The 18,700-nt window shown below is 43.9% G+C and overlaps 4 protein-coding genes across 5 annotated transcripts in view; all 4 read right to left on the reverse strand.

Moving 5' to 3' along the window:
• wdr36 (WD repeat domain 36) overlaps positions 1 to 1,026 on the reverse strand; it is a 7,225-nt gene extending 6,199 nt beyond the window's left edge. The window contains exons 1-3 of the mRNA XM_084034601.1: positions 772 to 1,026; positions 201 to 228; positions 7 to 107 (exon numbers count right to left, since the gene is read on the reverse strand). Coding sequence (XP_083890727.1) covers positions 7 to 107; positions 201 to 228; positions 772 to 918 — 276 coding nt within the window. The 5' untranslated portion in view covers positions 919 to 1,026. The remainder of the gene's footprint in view (positions 1 to 6; positions 108 to 200; positions 229 to 771) is intronic.
• A 709-nt stretch (positions 1,027 to 1,735) lies between these two features.
• Positions 1,736 to 6,225, reverse strand: slc25a46 (solute carrier family 25 member 46). Its single transcript, XM_084035725.1, has 8 exons — positions 5,761 to 6,225; positions 4,714 to 4,756; positions 4,539 to 4,596; positions 4,237 to 4,314; positions 3,713 to 3,813; positions 3,559 to 3,615; positions 3,353 to 3,410; positions 1,736 to 3,268 (listed from the first exon to the last, which is right to left on the reverse strand). Exons 1-8 carry the CDS (start codon positions 6,032 to 6,034, stop codon positions 2,672 to 2,674), a joined length of 1,266 nt encoding a protein of 421 aa, XP_083891851.1. The 5' UTR covers positions 6,035 to 6,225; the 3' UTR covers positions 1,736 to 2,671.
• Positions 6,226 to 6,713: 488 nt separating this feature from the next.
• Positions 6,714 to 14,613, reverse strand: slc31a1 (solute carrier family 31 member 1). 2 transcript variants are annotated; one of them, XM_084035563.1, is made up of 7 exons: positions 14,436 to 14,613; positions 11,334 to 11,378; positions 9,938 to 10,065; positions 9,614 to 9,686; positions 9,290 to 9,458; positions 9,148 to 9,210; positions 6,714 to 8,506 (listed from the first exon to the last, which is right to left on the reverse strand). In XM_084035563.1, exons 3-7 carry the CDS (start codon positions 10,061 to 10,063, stop codon positions 8,305 to 8,307), a joined length of 633 nt encoding a protein of 210 aa, XP_083891689.1. In that variant the 5' UTR covers positions 10,064 to 10,065; positions 11,334 to 11,378; positions 14,436 to 14,613; the 3' UTR covers positions 6,714 to 8,304. The 2 variants fall into 2 exon arrangements, with proteins under 2 accessions (XP_083891689.1, XP_083891690.1); XM_084035564.1 differs by lacking the exon at positions 9,148 to 9,210.
• Positions 14,614 to 15,117: 504 nt separating this feature from the next.
• On the reverse strand, positions 15,118 to 17,871 carry atp6v1g1 (ATPase H+ transporting V1 subunit G1). Its single transcript, XM_084035248.1, has 3 exons — positions 17,677 to 17,871; positions 16,487 to 16,587; positions 15,118 to 15,961 (listed from the first exon to the last, which is right to left on the reverse strand). The coding sequence occupies exons 1-3, from the start codon at positions 17,756 to 17,758 to the stop codon at positions 15,788 to 15,790; spliced, it is 357 nt and encodes a 118-aa protein (XP_083891374.1). The 5' UTR covers positions 17,759 to 17,871; the 3' UTR covers positions 15,118 to 15,787.
• Between the last annotated feature and the right edge of the window lie 829 nt (positions 17,872 to 18,700).

Raw genomic sequence — 18,700 nt, forward strand, 5'->3', positions numbered from 1 at the left:
TCCCACCTCTTTGTTCCGGGCGAAGGCGCTGATGAGTCGTCCGGCGGCCGCAAACACCAACATCCTGTCTGCTGCCACACAGCTGATGTCATCGGACAGGCTGTTACCTAGGAAACCACAAACACAGCAGCCAATCAGAGAGCAGACTCTGCAGCAGACACCGAAGTGAATTCACCTTAAACACATTTAAATGTACTCACTGACAGAGACGATCCCCAACCGCTTCACCTGGAAGTAATCAATACATCAACTGATCAATAACACACATGTGGATCTCTCACAGCATTCGAAGTGTCAAAGACAGACAGACAGACGGGCGAAGACAGGCAGACAGGTGCAGACAGACAGACGAGTGACATGAAGCTAAAGTGTCTCTTTAATGCGTTGAAAATACTTTTTATTAAAACTCCATTCAGAACTTCATTCAGAAAACACTGAATTATGAACTTCTGAGGACGAGCACATCTTTTCCTTCGTCTACTATTTTAAATGCTGACTTCCAACACAACCATATCAACATCTGGTGAGGAGAGAGACGGACAGACAGACAGGTGAAGACAGACAGACAGACAGACAGACAGGCAGGCAGACAGACAGACAGTTAGGCAGGCAGACAGAAAGACAGACAGGCAGGCAGGCAGGGACTCTCGGCTGATAAAAACACGATGAGTCTCTACGGGAGCCGTCAGAGGACAAACGCGCAGCACACATACATAAACAAACACATATACATAAACACACATATACGCGTGTAAAGATGACGTTTCTTACATTGTACGTGTGGAAACATTTACCGACCGCCGTCACCGCGTAGAACTCCCGGTGCTTCTTGTGGTAACGGATCGCGTGCGGCACGTGGTTGGAATAGAGTCCCAGGACCCGGAAACCGGAGAACAAAGAGCTGCCGCCGGTCGACATGTCCGGTAACAACGGAGGGTTTTACCGGACAAACACGAGAAGAAGCGGAGACCTACACACACAACGGAGACACGAAGCCGCACCGAGGAGGAACACACATGGAGGAGCGCCGAGTCCGACTAGAAACAAGCAACACCGGCAGGGAGCACGAAGGTTCCGCCTGAAACCGGAAATACAACAAATAACATAATTTTAAATTCATAAACCACTATTTTTAATTTTAGAAAATTAATTAAAACATACATTAAATAATTGTGAATTCTACAAACACCCTGAATCCGTGTCCCCTATATCTCATTTTAACAAACTAATTCATGTCTGGCTATATTCTGATTATTTTTGTATGTTGTATGTTTACCATGCTGTTTGATTATTGTTCATGAATGAATAAAAAATGTTAATATGTTAGTCATTATCAAAGAACAAAACCATTATAAGAAAAGTGTATTGTAATACTTTAAATTATTATAAAAATGTGTCTAGAATTCCAAAAAAAGCAAGTAAAACAGTAAACCTGAATGAAAACACATGGAATCTTTTTCTATTAATTGTTCATGTTTTGGTTTACATCTCAAATTAATTTTAAAACCAATAAAACAAACGTTATGAGAGCTTAACTTACGTGTATTATTCCTTATTTATTAAAACAATCTACAAAATGAATTAAATACAGAAAATGAAGTTTTGCACAACTGGGAAGCACAGCAATATATGTGTATATATATATTTTTTTTTTAAAGGAGTGGGAAGAAGCATTAACATGTATTTGTATGATCAACTTCATCTTTGTTGATTATATTGAACAAGCACCATCGTCTCCACTGAGAATCCATTTTTATTTTATTTCAAATGAAAAAGAAATTACAGCAAAAGAAAACAAAGTTGATTCTTTACTTTATTTTCTGGAACACGAGTGCAACGTTTACGACACACATTTACAACAAGAAACAAACATGAACAAGTGCAATTTTTAGCTGAATTTAAAGAGAGAAACCCTTTGAATAAACTTTATTTCAGACGGTTTTAAATGTTTCATTCATTTCTGAACATTTGTCTTTTTGAAAAATCGAATCAAACACAAACGTCCGTCCCTGCATTCTCTTCTTCGTTTTATTTCAGTATTGATTTAAATATGTATGAATCACATATAATTTAATCTACGTCTACATTTGTTATAATATTCTTCCATTTTTACAACTTTATACAAATAAAAAGTGGCATCACGTTTTTAAAGTAGCTGTAGGTTTTCATGTATATCAGTAGTTCTATTCTATTTATATATCGTTTTGTTAACACAGGGTCATGAGTTCATGCTTGAACAGGACGTGACAGCGTTTCCATGGCAACACACACAACCACCAGAACGTTTTTGTTTGAAAGCAGGAAGTGACATCAGGACGTGACACAAGCGTTCAGAGTTGAGGTGTGAATTCGACCTCGTGGCGTTCAGGAGGTGGAGTCTGTTTCAACGGAGCTAGGCTAACAGTTTCCACCCGCTACCAGTCTTTGCGCTAAGCTAAGCTAACAGTTTCCCCCCCCCGCTACCAGTCTTTGTGCTAAGCTAAGCTAAACGTGACTGAGCTTTTCTACTGAAGGGAATTTGGTGCGAGAAACACGGAAGAAGTGCGAGTCGTTGTCGTCATGGCAACATGTCACTTCAACTTTTAAAAACTAGAGTGATAAACTGTCTGTCGTCACGGTGACAGATGATTTGATGCTTTGGGAGTGATGCTGCGTCTCCATGGTGACGCCTCTAGCTGGCCCTGCCCTCCAGCAGCAGCAGCCTCAGCAGCGTCCTGGCCGCCGCGAGCAGGGCGCCGTGCAGCGCGTACTGCGCCGCCAGCGCCCCGAAGCCGCGGTAGAAGCCGGCGTAGCCCTCCTTGCGGCGGATGGCGTGGAGGCAGTCGGAGAAGCCGACGTACTGCGAGTTGACGGGCAGGACCAGCGGGCTGCCGCCGTTTCCCGCGGCGACCACGCCGTCGGTGGCGTCGATGATGGTGCGCGTGCCCTGCAGGCTGAGGCGGTGCAGCGCGGTCTCCAGAGGGAACAGCACCACGTCGGCCAACAGGCAGCCCACCCACGCCGCCGCCAGCTCTGGGAAGTAGGCGTCCAGCGGGTTGGACGGGTCCGCCCGCTGCTTCCGGCCCCGCTGGTGCAGCCACAGCGCAACCCGCTGGACGGAGGCCGCGATGGAGTACCGCAGGATGGCGTGCAGCGCGGTCGGGAGCAGCAGAGAGCTGAGAGGAAGCAGGCGGCAGCTGTGAGGAGCGCCGACGCCCAAGAACCGCGTCAAACCCTCACGGATGCAATCCAGCAGTCCGGACGACGCGTCGTCACGGACGATCTCGCTCTGTGGAGAAGAGAGAGGAAGAGCAGCTCAAAGACATGGCTGAAGCAAGCTTCATCAGGAACATTATCAATAATCAATAATCACCTGGACGGTCTCGATGAGGCTGGCACAGTAGAAAGGAAGAGCTACCACAGCTGTTAACCTGCGGGCGAGAGACACCGACACAGACAGAGAGAGAAAGACTTCAATCTACAGAAAAGTAAAGGAGGTTCTGCACTAAAGCGCCGGCTTTGATTCAGGAGAAGAAGTGAACTACTTAAATAAATGAGTAGAAGAAGAAATGAACTGACCCTTTAAGCAGTAGGTGTCCAGCCAGCTGTTTCCAGCTCCACTTGTGAGGAAGTTCCCTGCAGACAGAAAATACCCTGTAATACTGCAGTAATACTACACTGATACTGTAGTAATACTTCTGCAATTCCAAAACTGAATTCTGTGATGGGTTACCGTGGTAACGGCGTGAGCTCGCTGATGACGCCCTCGGCTCCGAGTGTGATGCCGTGAACGATGAAGGTGCTGCCCATCCCCTTCCACAGAGCCTTCGGACCCTGAAGTACGTTACAACACGTTATTGATCCCCGATCAGACTCATCATTTACATACTGCAGCACACGACGACGACCTGCAGCTCACATTTCAGACCTGAAACTAGTTATATTTATTAATAATAATAATTCCACATATTTTGAAATAATTTTTAAATATTTTTAATAGTGGTGGGCCGTTATCGGCGTTAACGTGCTGCGTTAACGCAAGACTCTTATCGGGCGATAAAAATAAATATCGCCGTTAATCTATTCTCAAAGTTGGGTTGGGAGCTGGGTCTGTACCAGGGCTCGGATCCGGCCCACGAAGGAAAACATTCTAACTTAGTTTGATTTTTACAACATTAATATTAAAATCAAAAATATATTTTCCCTCAAATATAAAAACACTTCTATATATTTGTATTATTTATATTGTAAACGTACCTGAGCCTTGGTGATGGCGTACATGACGGCGACGGCGCTGAACGGAGTCAGGTGGTAACAGCGGCCGTGGTAGTTCACCTGACACAAACAGCCAATCAGGAGAAAGCATGTCATTAATATGATCAACTACTAAGATCATGAACATCCAGCTGCAATTATAATAACTTACATTAGTTTATATATATTTATTTAATACAAATACAAAAATTAATATACATAAATATATATTTTTTTATATTTGCTTTCCCTGATGACTGCAGGTTACTTATTGATCGGTTATTGATAAGAAGGAGAGCTGATACCTGACACTGTCTGCGAAAGACGATACAGGGGTGAGCGAGGACGTTCTCAGTGAACAGACTGCAGAGAGAGAGAGACAGGCAGACAGACAGGTTTGAGACATTTCCTGTGTGTCCTTCATGAAATGCTGCAGTCAGATTCATTATATTATAATATGATTAAGAATATATTTCCAACCTGACGAGTCCGATCCCAAATCCTGCAAATCGATTAAGCTGCTCTGCAAGAACAACAACACATCAGCATTAATATCATAATTAACTGATTCTTATATTTCATGATACAAAAGTGAGAAGTTTATGATATAAATATTATTCTCACCAGACAAGAAAAAACAGATGAGATGTGAACAAAATAAAACTAAAACTCATTCATCTAAATGACAACGTGTTTGCAGGATTCCTACAGCTTCTCCAAAGTCACATTCAAGCACTTTTAAAGCACTTCAAGGTGAATTCCCATGCTTTTCCAGCACCTTCCAGCTGTGGTAAACTCCATATTTGTATGAATCCAATGGTCAGTATTCAGTCTACTTATTATTGCACTTGTTCATCACATTAAATGAGATGTTCTTGTCCTCTAAACAACCAACATGATGTTTGGAGACCTTTTTACAGAAGGACCACAAATGAAAGGAAAACTAATTCCACAGACATATAATCACCAACTATTTTCATCATCAAAAGTCATTTTTCATGCAGAAATGTCAGAAAATGCTGTTTTCAGTTCCTCAAATATGGAGATCTTCTTTTCTCTGTTCTATCATATATGTCATCACATAGAACACACATTTCATGCACTTTCCAGCACCCGTACCGACGCTGTTTGATTTAAAATGACGGTTTCATCTGTAACTAAATAACAATCATTAAAAAGAACATACTTGCTTTATAGCTACATATCGTGCTAATTATCCTGCTACCTAACAAACAATTAGCCTGCTGCACGGAGTTGCTATTCTGTGGTTAGCCTGTAAGCTAACCACCAGTTAGCCTGATTTACACCGTCCACTTCCTACAGGGTCAGCCTGTGAGCTAACGGCCCGTTAGCATGATGCACTAGCCTCGTTAGCTTTCGGTGTTCCTTGTTGACTGATAAGCAGCTCGTTAGCTGATTAGCAGCTAGTTAACTCAGCTACGTAGCCGTTAGCCTGTGACATTGAGTTTTCATTGTAAAATTAGCCTGCCAGCTAATCATTCCAAGTCCATCCACACACCGACCTACCGGCGGGCGGCACGCCCGGCTGCGAAGCATCCCAGCCGGCTGCAGCTCCTCCGGGACCTCCGGGCTCTCCCGGGGGCTCGTCGCATTGAGGTGTCCGCTCTCCGGTGTGCAGGTTGCGGCTGCCGGGGATGTCCGGCGGCGTGGTGACCCAGTGGTGGTGGTGCAGCTCCGCGGGGGCTCCGGCGCTCCTGACCGGGTAGCTCGCTCCGTACAGCGGGTCGTCACGGCCCCGGTAGCCGAGCCCATCGAAGCTGTCCGGCCGTCTAGAGGCCATCACGGGGGTCGGTGCGGAGGGCGGAAGTGCGGAAGGAGGACCGTGACTCAGATCCGGTTAACGGATATCAGAGCTCATCAACTCGAACACATGCGCGTCTTCGGTCAAATAACCGGAAAAATGAACTAAAGGAGGAATATGTGTCCAGGTTAGGTTGACCTGAACCACCACAACATCCACCTGTAGCCCGGAAGTACTTCTGCGTCACTACCGGAACATTTGAGGTGTTACGTGAATCACCGCCACCTACTGGTATGGAGTGTGGATCCATCCATTGTCTACCGCTTATCCCGTATTCAGGGTCGCGCCCCCCCCATAGTCATGAACACAATGTTAAACTCTTATTATATAGATGTGTTATTACCAGCCGAGTCTGAAACATTAATGAGACAAACTCTTCTCCACATTTCAGAAACCTGAAGTTTAACATCGCCTCCTTTTCTGGAGGTTTTTTATGATGGTATTTATGCTTTTGTTGTTCCCTCTGATCTGAGCTCATTAATAATAGTTACGTTTCTACACTGTGCAGATCGAAGGAGACATTTATGTCTCATTCCTCCTTTAAAAGGTCGATGTTCCCCGCTGTGACTCTTCAGGGCCTCCGTAGATCTGTAGATCTCAGCGTTTACTATATTTATATTTCTGGGCTTCATTTGATCCATACAGACGAGATGATGACGAGTTTCTTCATAAACTTTATTCAGTTTTTTTCTTCAATAATTCCAGCATTTGTGACAAAACATTTTTCAGACACTTAATTTTTTACTTCACAGACAGTTTTTTTAATCAGGAAACCTCGACTTCATTTTCCACAACATCAACAGCTTCACAGAGAGATTGAACCTGAGCTGCAGCCTCGATTACATCTACGAACACGGACGAAGCTGTGCAGACGCCGCTCCACGGACCGACGCCGTCACGAGGACGCGGACACGTTTTTGTTCAGAATAAAAATCCAGTAACTGAAATCTGTCCCCCCCGCAACCTGATTGGTCCAGTAAGTAAACTCCGCCCGCCTTGTCAGTGTGAATCAAAAAAAAAAAAAAAAAAAAAAAAGAATCAGGATAAAATCACAAGGACCTCAAATTGTACTGAAGCGAAACCAGCAGAGAGCCTCAACGTTAACAGACATGGTGATGTGGAACAGCAGCACCTAAAGATCAAACACTGGCCTCAGGTCAGATCTCAGGTCAGTCCTGGAGTCAGTCCTGGGCTCAGTCTTGGAGTCAGTCCTGGGCTCAGTCCCGGAGTCAGTCCCCAGATCAGTCCTGGAGTCAGTCCTGGGGTCAGTCCTCGGGTCAGGTCTCGGGTCAGTCCTGGGGTCAGGACGTCCGTCAGCCTTGGTAAGGCAACAGGTGTCTGGTTTAAGGCCGATGGCAGCTGAGAGAGAAACGCGTAAACACAAAACTGGGGTTTTCTGAAAAAATCTGATGTGATTCAAGAAGTGCCTCAAAAGTGGAAAGCAAAAGGAAAAAATGATTGGAATCAATCATCAGACCAATAGGAGCTCTAAATTAAAAATAAAAAAGGGGGGGGGGGGGGGGGCTTCTGAATCACAAATTCATTTTGAAAATCAGTTTACAGATGTTTTTTTGAAGGTGTTATGCTTAAAATATAAATTGGCTGATTTTTTTGGCTTGATGTTTTTAAAAATAAAAAAAATGTTATTTTAATAATTTCATTCAAATGAAATCGAAATAATTTGTAAAAACATCTATTCTCTAATACGATTATATTCAAAATAAACGTTTAAATACTGTTTTATTAAATCTTAATAATCTTCTAACGAGTTGCTAACAATGCTAACTAAAACGTAAGTATGTAAGCTACGTTGGCTAACAAATTTTGGCTAGTAGCAGCTAGCGCTAACCTTCGAGTTGCCATGGCACCCCAAAACAGGAAATGAAGGACAGTGTTACGTGATCAGAACCCTTCTGTGGTGATATGGCGAGCTGCCAGCTCGCCCACCAGCAGGAGTTCACAGAAGGAAAAAAAAAGGTGACGACAAGTTTGTCGGGTTTAATTTAAATCGCTAGCTACAGTTTGTTAGTGCACTTTAACCTACGACAAGGCATTACCATGGTTACCTTTGTAATTTAGTGTCTCGTTTTCTGCACTAAAGTTTCCCGGCAGGTTTGTAGTTCCAGGTTGGCTTGTGTGCTAACAAAAGTTATGTTAGCGCTTTAGCGATTGTGATTAGCAAAAAAAAAAAAAAGAAAGAAAAAGAAAATCAAACCCTCCAAACATCGCTATGCTAACGGCTACGGGAGCTAATGGCAGTGCTCTGTGATGTCGACGACCACGGCCTTCCGCCAGCTGAACAGGAAGTAGCCCATGCCGGCGCCGGCGGCCACAGCGATGCAGAGGTACGCGTTGTAGGTCATGAAGACGAGCATAAGGAAGTAGCTGACGACCACCTGGACGATGTGCAACAGAGTCTGCAGGAAGTGGGCGGGGCTTATCATCCGCTGTCTGGGGGGGGAGATGTTGATTTTAGGTCAAATTCAGGGTTCAAGTCAAATTCAAGCACTTTTTAAGCACCTTCCAGTTGTGGTAAACTACATATATGTTTAAAACACGCACTCGAATTCAAGTGTTTTCAAGGATTTCCAGCACCCGTACAACCTTGGATATGAGTGTTCTTCGCATTAGCACGACAAAGCATTTTATTGTTGGTGTTGGCATTGAAACATGTTTACAACCTGTTAGCATAAACAACTCCACCTTAAAACACATGACGTAGATCTGCACCACCGCTAGCTTCAGCGTAGGATTACACTTTGTGTTGTTAGCATTGCTGTTAGCATCATTGCTAATGCTGCATGTTCGATCACGTACGTTACAGTTCATGTAGCATTAGCCATTTGGTGTTAGCTTCAGTGTTAGCACGTTTAGCACCACAAACCTGAAGGAGATTTTATGAATATTAATGAGGTGGAGGGATTGAGACGCTCCAATCAGAATCTGCCGATACTCAAACTGTATCAGTCCTATGTTTGGGTCTGATCAGAACACATCAAACAGCAGGTAAAGAACCAGAAATTAGACCAGAACCAGGACCAGAACCAGGACTTAGAACAGGACCAGAACCAGGACTTGAACACTACAGTTACCTGATGGAGAGTCTTGAGACTTCCTTAAGTCTGACAGGAAGCTCCGCCCCCTCCACATACTGACTGTCAATCACATGTACATCCCATGATTGTGATGTCAGCATTGTGTGTGTGTGTGTTTGTGGTAGCGTTAGGCACCTACCCGACGGTCTTGTGTGTCTCCATCAGCACCGTCCCATCAGCCCCGGGGAGCGGCATGGAGTTGTAGCGCACGTTGACCTGACTGCGACGCAGCAGCGACTCCCGGCCCATCTTCAGCCCCTCGTACAGGACGGCCAATAGGAAGACCCCGATGCAAGCGCCCACCATCTCTGGTCGTCAACAACAAACACCAATATGTAAACACCTTCAATATGTAAACATCAACTTGTAAACAACATCAATATGTAAACACCATCAATATGTTAACACAACAATATGTAAACACCAAGTCGAAGAATAATTTAAACGTAAATGAGGGACATACCTCCAGCTGAGTTGATGAGCAGGCCGGAGAACAGCAGCTCGACGTTGCTGTAGCCAAAGTAGAAGGTCATCGCCTAGGCAACGACAACCAAGACATTAGCATGCTAGCTCCAAGCTACATGTGGCTACTATACTAGCATACTAAGGTTGCAAGTAGAATGTCCATCACACCATGTAGCAGCTAACCACCACCACTACGCTTTTAGCATTAGCATGATGTAGCATGTGAGCGAGAGATAGTGAGAGACTCATTTTCTTACTCACTTGATCCGGAGGGAAATTCATAAAATCATAATTAAAAAACAAAGATAAACCCCGCCCTCACCATCATGTGACCTCCATGGTTCCCATCATGCCCTCCTCCTCCTCCTCCTCCTACGTGGTCGTGCGCGGTAGTCGGGGGCGGGGCCATGGTGTGGTGATGGTGATGGTCCATGGCGCTGTGGTTCATCGCTGCAGGAAACAATTCATCCATATAAATCACCTGTTGGAACTACAGTTCCCACGATGCTTTGAGGGGGACGTAAATGTGAGCTACACACATTTAAGTTTACATTTACTGTCTCCAGGTAAATGTATGCAGACTGATCTCACACTGGATTAGAGTTGACTATACAGCACAACATTTATACATCATTTTCTTTTTCTTAAAAAAAAATAACAATAAAATAAACATATAGAAATGTATATAATTCTAGGGCAAGTTCTGCATTGACTTAGTTCTGGGATAAACATCCATAAACAACAACAACAAAAATGCAGACCTTGCCTGGGAATGATCACGTTTTTAATTCGGGTTTCTCCAGTATCGACCCAGTGATAGTTCACAAGCAGCAGCTGACCCCGGATCAGTCAGGAAACACTTCCAATGGAGACGCTTCGCAGAAACACGGACGCTGCGTTCAGCTCAACCTAAAATCCTACGATCGTTCTTACCTCCGCGACCTATTCACACTAAGTGATGCCGACTCCACCAGAGAGAGAGAGACCGACTAAACCGCGATGACATGGACGACGGTACCCATGGTAACAGCCTGACATCACTGAGCGGATGCCTTTGCTGTAATCCGATTGGCTCACAGGCCCCGAGGCTACAGGACACACAACGGGCCAATCAGAGCGCTTCAATGCGCTGTCTGCCATCAGCCAATTAGATCAGACAACATTGACGGGAAGGTCAGTGGTCGCCGTCGGCAACAATTACCTCCTGTTTTGTGTTTTTTGTGTCTGCATCACTTTGTAAATACACAAAGTCGTATTTATAGTTTAACTCTGGTCGTTACAGATTTAATTAAATACTGTGACTATGACCACAAAACTACAAGGACCAATCAGACAAGACCACTCATTAGAAGACTACGTACAGGTATACGTAGAGGACTACATACAGGTCTTCATAGAGGTCTAGGTAGAGGACTACGTAGAGGACTAAGTACAAGTCTACATAGAGGACTACGTAGAGGACTAACTACAGGTCTACATAGACGACTTCGTAGAGGACTACGAAGAGGTCTACAGGCAGATAATTTGTTTTCATGAACGCTGCGTCGCCTTAAACGCTGCTGCTGCAAGGCATTGTGGTGCGGCGGGGTCTCCTCCCTTTGGTTACGGACGGCTCAGTGTTTGTGCTGGTTTCGCTCAGCGGAAGAAGACCTGCACCTCGGTCCAGGTGGACCACATTTAAACATCTAAAACCAGACACAGGAAAGAGAATGTCTTACCTGGAGAACAGAGAGCAGGGGGCGATCGAGCACTGAAGAGACTGTCTGTGAGAGAGAGAGAGAGAGAGAGAGAGAGAGAGAGAGAGAGAGAGAGAGAGAGAGAGAGACAGACAGAGACAGAGAGTGCATGTTTAACGGCCAATAAAAGCTGATAACAGGACCAACTCCAGCCAATCAGGTGCTGGCATGATTCTCAGACAGCCAACCGGCTCCCGCGCTGTGACCATAACTTTGGGACAGCCAATGAAAAGCTGCGGATTGACAGTAATCACGTTGTTAGGATTCAGAAGGTCCAGGTGGACTCTGGAGTTCTGATGGTGGGTCAGGGTCCAGTCCCGGCTCCTATAAACCAGGAAGAACCTGGAGCTTTTCACACACTCACGTTGATAAAGAATGTGGGTGTGGCTTACTCCCTGTCACTTCCTGTAGTCCCCAATTAGCTCCTTAGTTTTGCTGATATTTTCTGTAATGTTTCCTGTAACGAACCTGTAAAACCTGAATACATGAGCTCACTGGTCGTGTAGATATGAAACACAAAGCAGCTTAACGAGACGGGCGCGGTGAAGTCCACACTCAGGTCCAGAGAGGAGGCGGGGCTTCCCTCCACGTAGACCACAACAAGGTCTCCCCCACATAGACCCCAACCAGGTATCCCCCACATAGACACCAACCAGGTCTCCTCCATCACGGCTGAAATCACCACTAGTGCCGCTTTGTACATGTTGAAGTCCCAGATCCACCAGGAAACCAGACCCCGTCCTGTCTGGGTTCATGACATCATCATGACATCATCCAAAGGTGCTCGGTGGATTTCACCAAGCTGGATTCACTGGATGGAGCAAGACCTACGTGGGAAGGTTCACCACAGCTGGAGGAACCAGAACAAAGTATTGATCTGTGATTTAATATCAATAACCAGATTAAAAGGATGCTGAAATAACTCCATCACAATGGTGATCAGTAACACACTGTTAAAATGCTTGTTCTCTGAATGGAGTCTGGTTGATGGGTGCTAGGCTATGCTAACGTACTTTGTGTTTATTTGCTGCGATGTGAGACATTCACTTCGCGTTTGGTGTGAACACCTTTAGAGCTGGTCCAGGGTCACCATCAGGTCCAGGACTCTTGTGCATTAATCTGTTTGGAGGATCTGCACAGTTCTGGATATGATCAGAGGACCCGGGTCCTGGACCAGCCAGTGTTACAGAGTCCACCGGTCTCTGAGGGATTCACTGATTATTCTGTAAACGATTCACTTCCTCCAGTCACGACCTCTTACCTTTGACCCCAAGTCAAGCGGCTCAGCCACATTTACAGTTTTGACGTCGGTTCAGTTTTTATTTCACAAACGAAAACTAAATGAAGAAAGTTATGAAATGTTTTCACCAAAGAATTAAAAACTAAAGTGAACTTCACTTCAACCACAACAACAAACCAACAGTTTTCCTCCAGCAGCCAATCAGACGTCTTGTAGAGAAGTACATCGATCCGTTTGAACTGCTGTCGTTACATTCAGCCATTTCAATATATTAACGTTATTATGGTGAAAAATTGTAATTATTTGATAGATGTTGTTTTAGTTCAAATATAATAAATCCTCTATAAGCTGATCGGAGACACGTTGGACTGAAGCCGCCCGTCTCTCCATCTCCAGCTGAGCCCCCCGTCAGCCAATCAGAGAGCAGCAGCTGCGCTGACTCGAGTCAGCATAGTGTCTGACCTTTGACCTCCCGGCAGTCAGTCACAACTTCACTGATCGACTCTGAGCTGAACCGTTATGAGGTTGATGTACAGGAAGTGATGTCACAAGTCTCCCCTTTGGACCGCAGCTAACTGTGACATCACATTGGAGAGTGATGTCACAGTTACCTGCTCTCGTCTTCTGACCCTTATTGATCATCAATCTGATGATTGATCAGTTGACAGACAGACAGATGACAGACAAAGAAAGAGAGAGAGACAGGCAAGTAAAGAGACAGGTAGGTAGACAGACGGACGGACAGGTAGACAGAGAGACAGCTAAGTAAAGAGACAGGTAGGAAGACAGATGGACAGTCAGGTAGACAGAGAAATAAAGCGACAGGTATGTAGACAGAGAGACAGGTAAGTAAAGAGACAGACAGATGGGTAGGTGAAATGATTGGATGGCATATTAAAGTCCTGCCAGATTATTTGTCAGATTATTAATCATATTATGTCAGATTTTTTGAAAGATTATTTGTCAGATTATTTGATTTCTCCTGGCTCGTCACCTCCTGCTCGACATGAACCCCGTATAGTTTTAAACTCTTCTGGTACTTGAACAGGACTCGACCCTGAAACAGGGTTCATTCTTCTTCAGTGTTTCTACAGATTCTTTTATGAATTGTCTGATTTTCGGTTTTATTTGTTCTGTATGTTTGTGTTTATAGGAGCACTTTGAACGCTGCTACATAAATAAACCCGACATAAATAAAGCTGCCTTGTGGTTTCGGTCTCCCGCTGACTTCATTGTCCAGTCCTGGTGCTCCTCCTCTGTCATTACACAGTTAATTTAAGCGGAACGTTGAGAGAGAAAAAACCCTCCTTTGCCCTGATGCCAACTCAGACATGAAGCGCACGTAGCCAGACGTCAGCTGAAAAAGGGCCAAGTCTATGCTGCCTTGCTCTTGAACGCGGCACAATCCGATTCCACATCTGCCCCGGCAGCACACCAGCCGGCCTGTACATCGACGGGCATCGCATTCACCAATCACCAATTTCTAAAATCCCTTTGAACCAGATCCCCTTTTAAAGCCCCGTGACTTACTGCAGCGCAACACATGGAGACGGCGGCGAAGATTAAAGTAAACCGGGTCATAAAAGGTGAGGGTTTGTGGGAATAACAAGTCTGCAGGTGAAGTAAGTACCCGCCGAATTGACGACAGGACCCACCTTGTTTGGATCCTGCCACAGGTTCGAGCCTCGCTCAGGGCCGGTGTTGGCTGTGTGTATCAATGCCTTAAAATACAGGATTGTTCTGAGGAGTTCCGGACGGTGGCAAACCGTGTGCTACTGTGTAGCAGCAGAGGTCACTAGCAGTTACACACACACATTAAACACAGAAACAGCGCGCGAGCTCACCTCGAAGTCTTCCGGGAATTCTTCTACTTCTTCGCTTTCGTTTAAGCTCCGAAACGCGACACTGGAAAACGTCCCGAGAAACTCAAACGGAAGAAAAGGAAGAACGGGAAAGTCGCTCCGTCTCTTCAACTTCGTCGCTCCGCCGTCCGCCTCTCCGCTACGCGCTGCTCCGCAACCATTTCCGTGTCCCCGCGTCATGACGTGGCTACGCAGGATACGGGGGGAGGGGCCTCAGAGAGAAAACATGGGTTCGTCGGTTTTTGGACCAATCGGAAGGCGAATCCTGGAGTGAGGGGCGGGACTTTGTTGGGGCCACGTAAGTGATGTTTTCATGTGAAGAATCAGGTGAGCAGACGGGAAGAAGAAAGGTTCTGTTGTTAAAACATTACAATTCATCGACAGACGAACTTAATTGTATCAGATGTAAACATATAAACACAACAAATAAGAAACAACAAAATGAAGCTTTGCTTCTTCTTTATATCACATATCATTAATTTCTATAAAACTCTTGAGAATAATAGAACTTATTCCTATTTTCGTAATTCAAGACAATGTAATATTTGTAGTGAGTTTAAAAGAGAAGACGTAGGGTGTTGGGTGGGCTTCGTAGGGTGTGGATGGGCTTCTTACGGTAGTTTAAACATTAACTTTCAGCCAATCACAAGGCAGCACCACACAGTTTCAACCAATCAACATTCAGTTTAATATTTGTTTTTTTTTATATCATCATCATCACTTCTCAAAGATCAACAGGAAGTCACATGTCACACACAGGAAACAAAAAAAACCTGGAAATGCACAAGATTTTCACAATAAAAGCCTTTCCACTTTAACCAGCCAATTTAAGTTAGAGAGTAGGGACAAGTCGTGACTCCTAATTGATGGAACGTTCAGAAAAAAAACAACAACCAATGGAATCATCAAATCTATTTGATTTGGACCGATATTTATTTCACTTTAAGTTGACACCTGAAAGGCTGATTTTCTCTTCAAACCTCACAATGATACAGTGAAGGAAGACTTTTGTTTTGTTAGATTCAGACAAGAATTGAAGAAATATGATATACATGTATATTTATAAATACTTTGTAAACATCAACACAGTAACACAACATTTAACATCGTCTTTGCTCGGAGCAGGAAAACAGGAAGAGATGAACCTTCAAATTAAACTTTTCATTTTGGGAGAATATCTGATGATTTAGTTTGAGTCACTAAAGCATCACAAACTAAACTTAAACACGTTTTGGCTGTTGGATTGAAGCTAATCTTGCTAGCGTACACGTCTCCTCTGTTTGCCCTGCCCCTGTCTGGTATCATTGCCCCGCCCCCGTTGCAGGCCCCGCCCCTTAGCCCGCCACACGGTAGTTGGCGTGAAACTCCGGCTTGATGTCGCAGACGCGTCTCAGCAGCTCGCCCAGCACCGCCTCACGGTTACCACGGTAACTGGCCTGGATACGACCCATACGATCAACCGTGTCACGGTCCACCTCAACGGCACTGTTGCCATGGGAACCGAGGGCCTGTGTCGGTAGAGATTGGGAGAAATTATTAGAGATGCAAGGAAGAAGTGGTAAAAAGGTTACTACCAAACATTAAAGAAGGTAAAACTATACAGAAACTAAAATCAAACCATAAACAATACACAATCATTTCATTTTAATTGAGAAGAAAGAAGGAAAATATTACGGTGAAAAAAAAACTGACTGATAATATTTGAAGGTGAAGAGAAAAAGTAAATATTAGAGAAAATAGAGAATTTATTACACTTCTCAGAATTAGAGAAAAATGTATTTTAGTTAACAGGAAGACATTAACCTTATAAAACTCAGTCAAACAATAAAAAACAAGAATACTATGAATTTGAACATTTACAATATAAATAAACATGAAGGAAACATTTGTTGATATTATAAATTATTTGGAAAAATATTTCTCATGAACTGAATGTTGATGGAGAGAAACACTAGTACTAGTATATGTATGCAGTACTAGTATATGTACTAGAACTGTGTGGTGATGGTTGTAGTACTGTGTGGTGTACGTACAGCAGCCTCTTTGGTCTTGAACTCTTTCTCTCTCTGCAGTCGATACTGTTCAATCTCAGCCTGAGCTTCTTCCTTCGCCTGTTTCAGACGTCTGTTCTTACCTGCAGGAGGCGAGACAGGTAGAAGTACATCAGAGACAGGTAGGACTACGCCAGAGACAGGTAGGAGTACGCAAGAAACAGGTAGTAGTACGCCAGAGACAGGTAGAAGTACGCCAGAGACAGGTAGAAGTATGCCAGACTTGTACTGAAGGTGTTTCTATTGTTTCTGAGCAGCAATCAAAGAACCGATTGATTACATTGATTTCTGATGGCATCCTCTCTACGTTCATGTTCACTCTTTACGACACTTCATCACATGACCTGGTCACCATATCCCATGATGCTCAGTGGCTGACTCATAAACCAGCTGATGGACAGTGAACACATGAAAAAGGGAAAAAAAATTGTATTTTTACAAGAAGAACACAAATAAAGACAATCAGATTATTAGTATTACATAAAACACTGCGCAATGAGAACACCATTTAATACATAAATTGCATTAAACTATTTTGAATAAGTTACCAAATAAAAATTATATTTACCCTGACTAAAACTAAGACATACCCCACTATACCACGATTTCTGACAGTTTTTGCGAATCTGCTCCCTGACGTCGAGTAAAGGTGTTTGTGGTTTTGAGCCGAATTCAAGGTGAAGACGCCCTTTTTTAATTCGGCTCACATTTAGTTCACAAAGCGTGTATTTATCACGATTAAATGTCTACATTTATGACGCAAGCGCAGCACAAACCGCGTCTGATTAAAACACATTTTAAACAGAAGGCGTGACGTCAGGAGACCCGAACGTGAGCCGATTTAAAAAGAGGAAGCTGCTGATTCGGAATCTGCCATCAGTTTGATTGAGTTCATTAAGTTACTTAAAATAGAAATGATCAATATCTAAATTCACGTATTTCCCCCATTGAGTTCGGTCAGTCGGCTGCCGGGTTCCATTTCATTTCTGCTTGGTTCTACTGGTTCTGCCACCGGGTCCTGTGTGCTGTCGTTCCTACGTGTTCTTCCTCGGTTCCTCCCTCGCGTATTATTCTCTAACACATCGGTAATGTCGCCGTTAACGGCAGGTGTTGTTTTTCGGCTAACAGGCTAGCGGACCGCTGCGCGCTCACAGGCCTCCGGTTCTACTCACGTTTGCGGGCATCGGCCACCTTCTCGGCCGCCCTCTTCTCGGCCTGCAGCAGCTGCTGGATTCCCTGAGACTGACTCGCCATGTTGGATCAGCGACGCGGAAAAACGGAGCAGAAGACGGAGAAATGCACTCGAATGAAGGTCGACGGAGGATTTGTCTTTTTCCTGTGTTGGCCGGGGTCAGCTGATGGCACGTCAGGATGCGGACCGCTCACGTGATGTTGTCACGAGCGGAGAAAAAAAAAGCGTCTTCTTCTTCTGTTGCTTTATGGCGGTGAGTTGCATTACTGCCATCTACAGTCCGAAAAGGGGTTTACATGTTTTAAATCACGAAAAACAAAAGAAAATCCGTGTTTAAACTATATCGTCATGAAGATAATGGCTTTCTGATTTTAACAACATTTTACATAATATTCCTATAGTATTATCTTATTTAGGCCTGCAGAAAAAAAGTTATTTGTGTGAAATATAAGTTATTATTGCCAAACTGTTCTCTTGTCCTCTAGTTTGAGATCAAAATGTATGTTTTCAACGTAAAAACAGAATATGTTTCTGGTCAGTGTGCAAAAAGTCAAAGTCTGAGTTACAAATATTCAGAGGTGTCAAAAGTTCAGATGTCTTCTTCTCAAGTAGAAGTATTAGTACAAGTATAAAAGTACAGGATCTGAAATGTACTTAAAGTAGAAAGTAAAAAGTATCCGTACGAAGGACATTTCTACTGGCTGTTATTTTTACAAGACTAACTGCTTGTGAGTAATATTAATAATACAAAAATAAATGAATTCCCCTAGAAAGTACAGATATTAGATTTAACATGTCGGGGGGAAAAGTACAAAGTTGTCAGAAAAATACTCAAGTAAAAGTACAGATACCTCAGAGTACTACGAAAGTACATGAACGCAGTTCATTACAAGTAGAATTTTACATTAATTTTCAATGATATAGAAAAAAAGGCACTTAGTTGTAATTGTCACTGACATTTGTCACAGTGGCAATGTGATTCTCGAATAATGAACTGCCTTTTT

The sequence above is a fragment of the Eutrigla gurnardus genome (genome assembly GCF_963514095.1).
Source record: "Eutrigla gurnardus genome assembly, chromosome: 19".
In the NCBI taxonomy this organism is placed as follows: domain Eukaryota; kingdom Metazoa; phylum Chordata; class Actinopteri; order Perciformes; family Triglidae; genus Eutrigla; species Eutrigla gurnardus.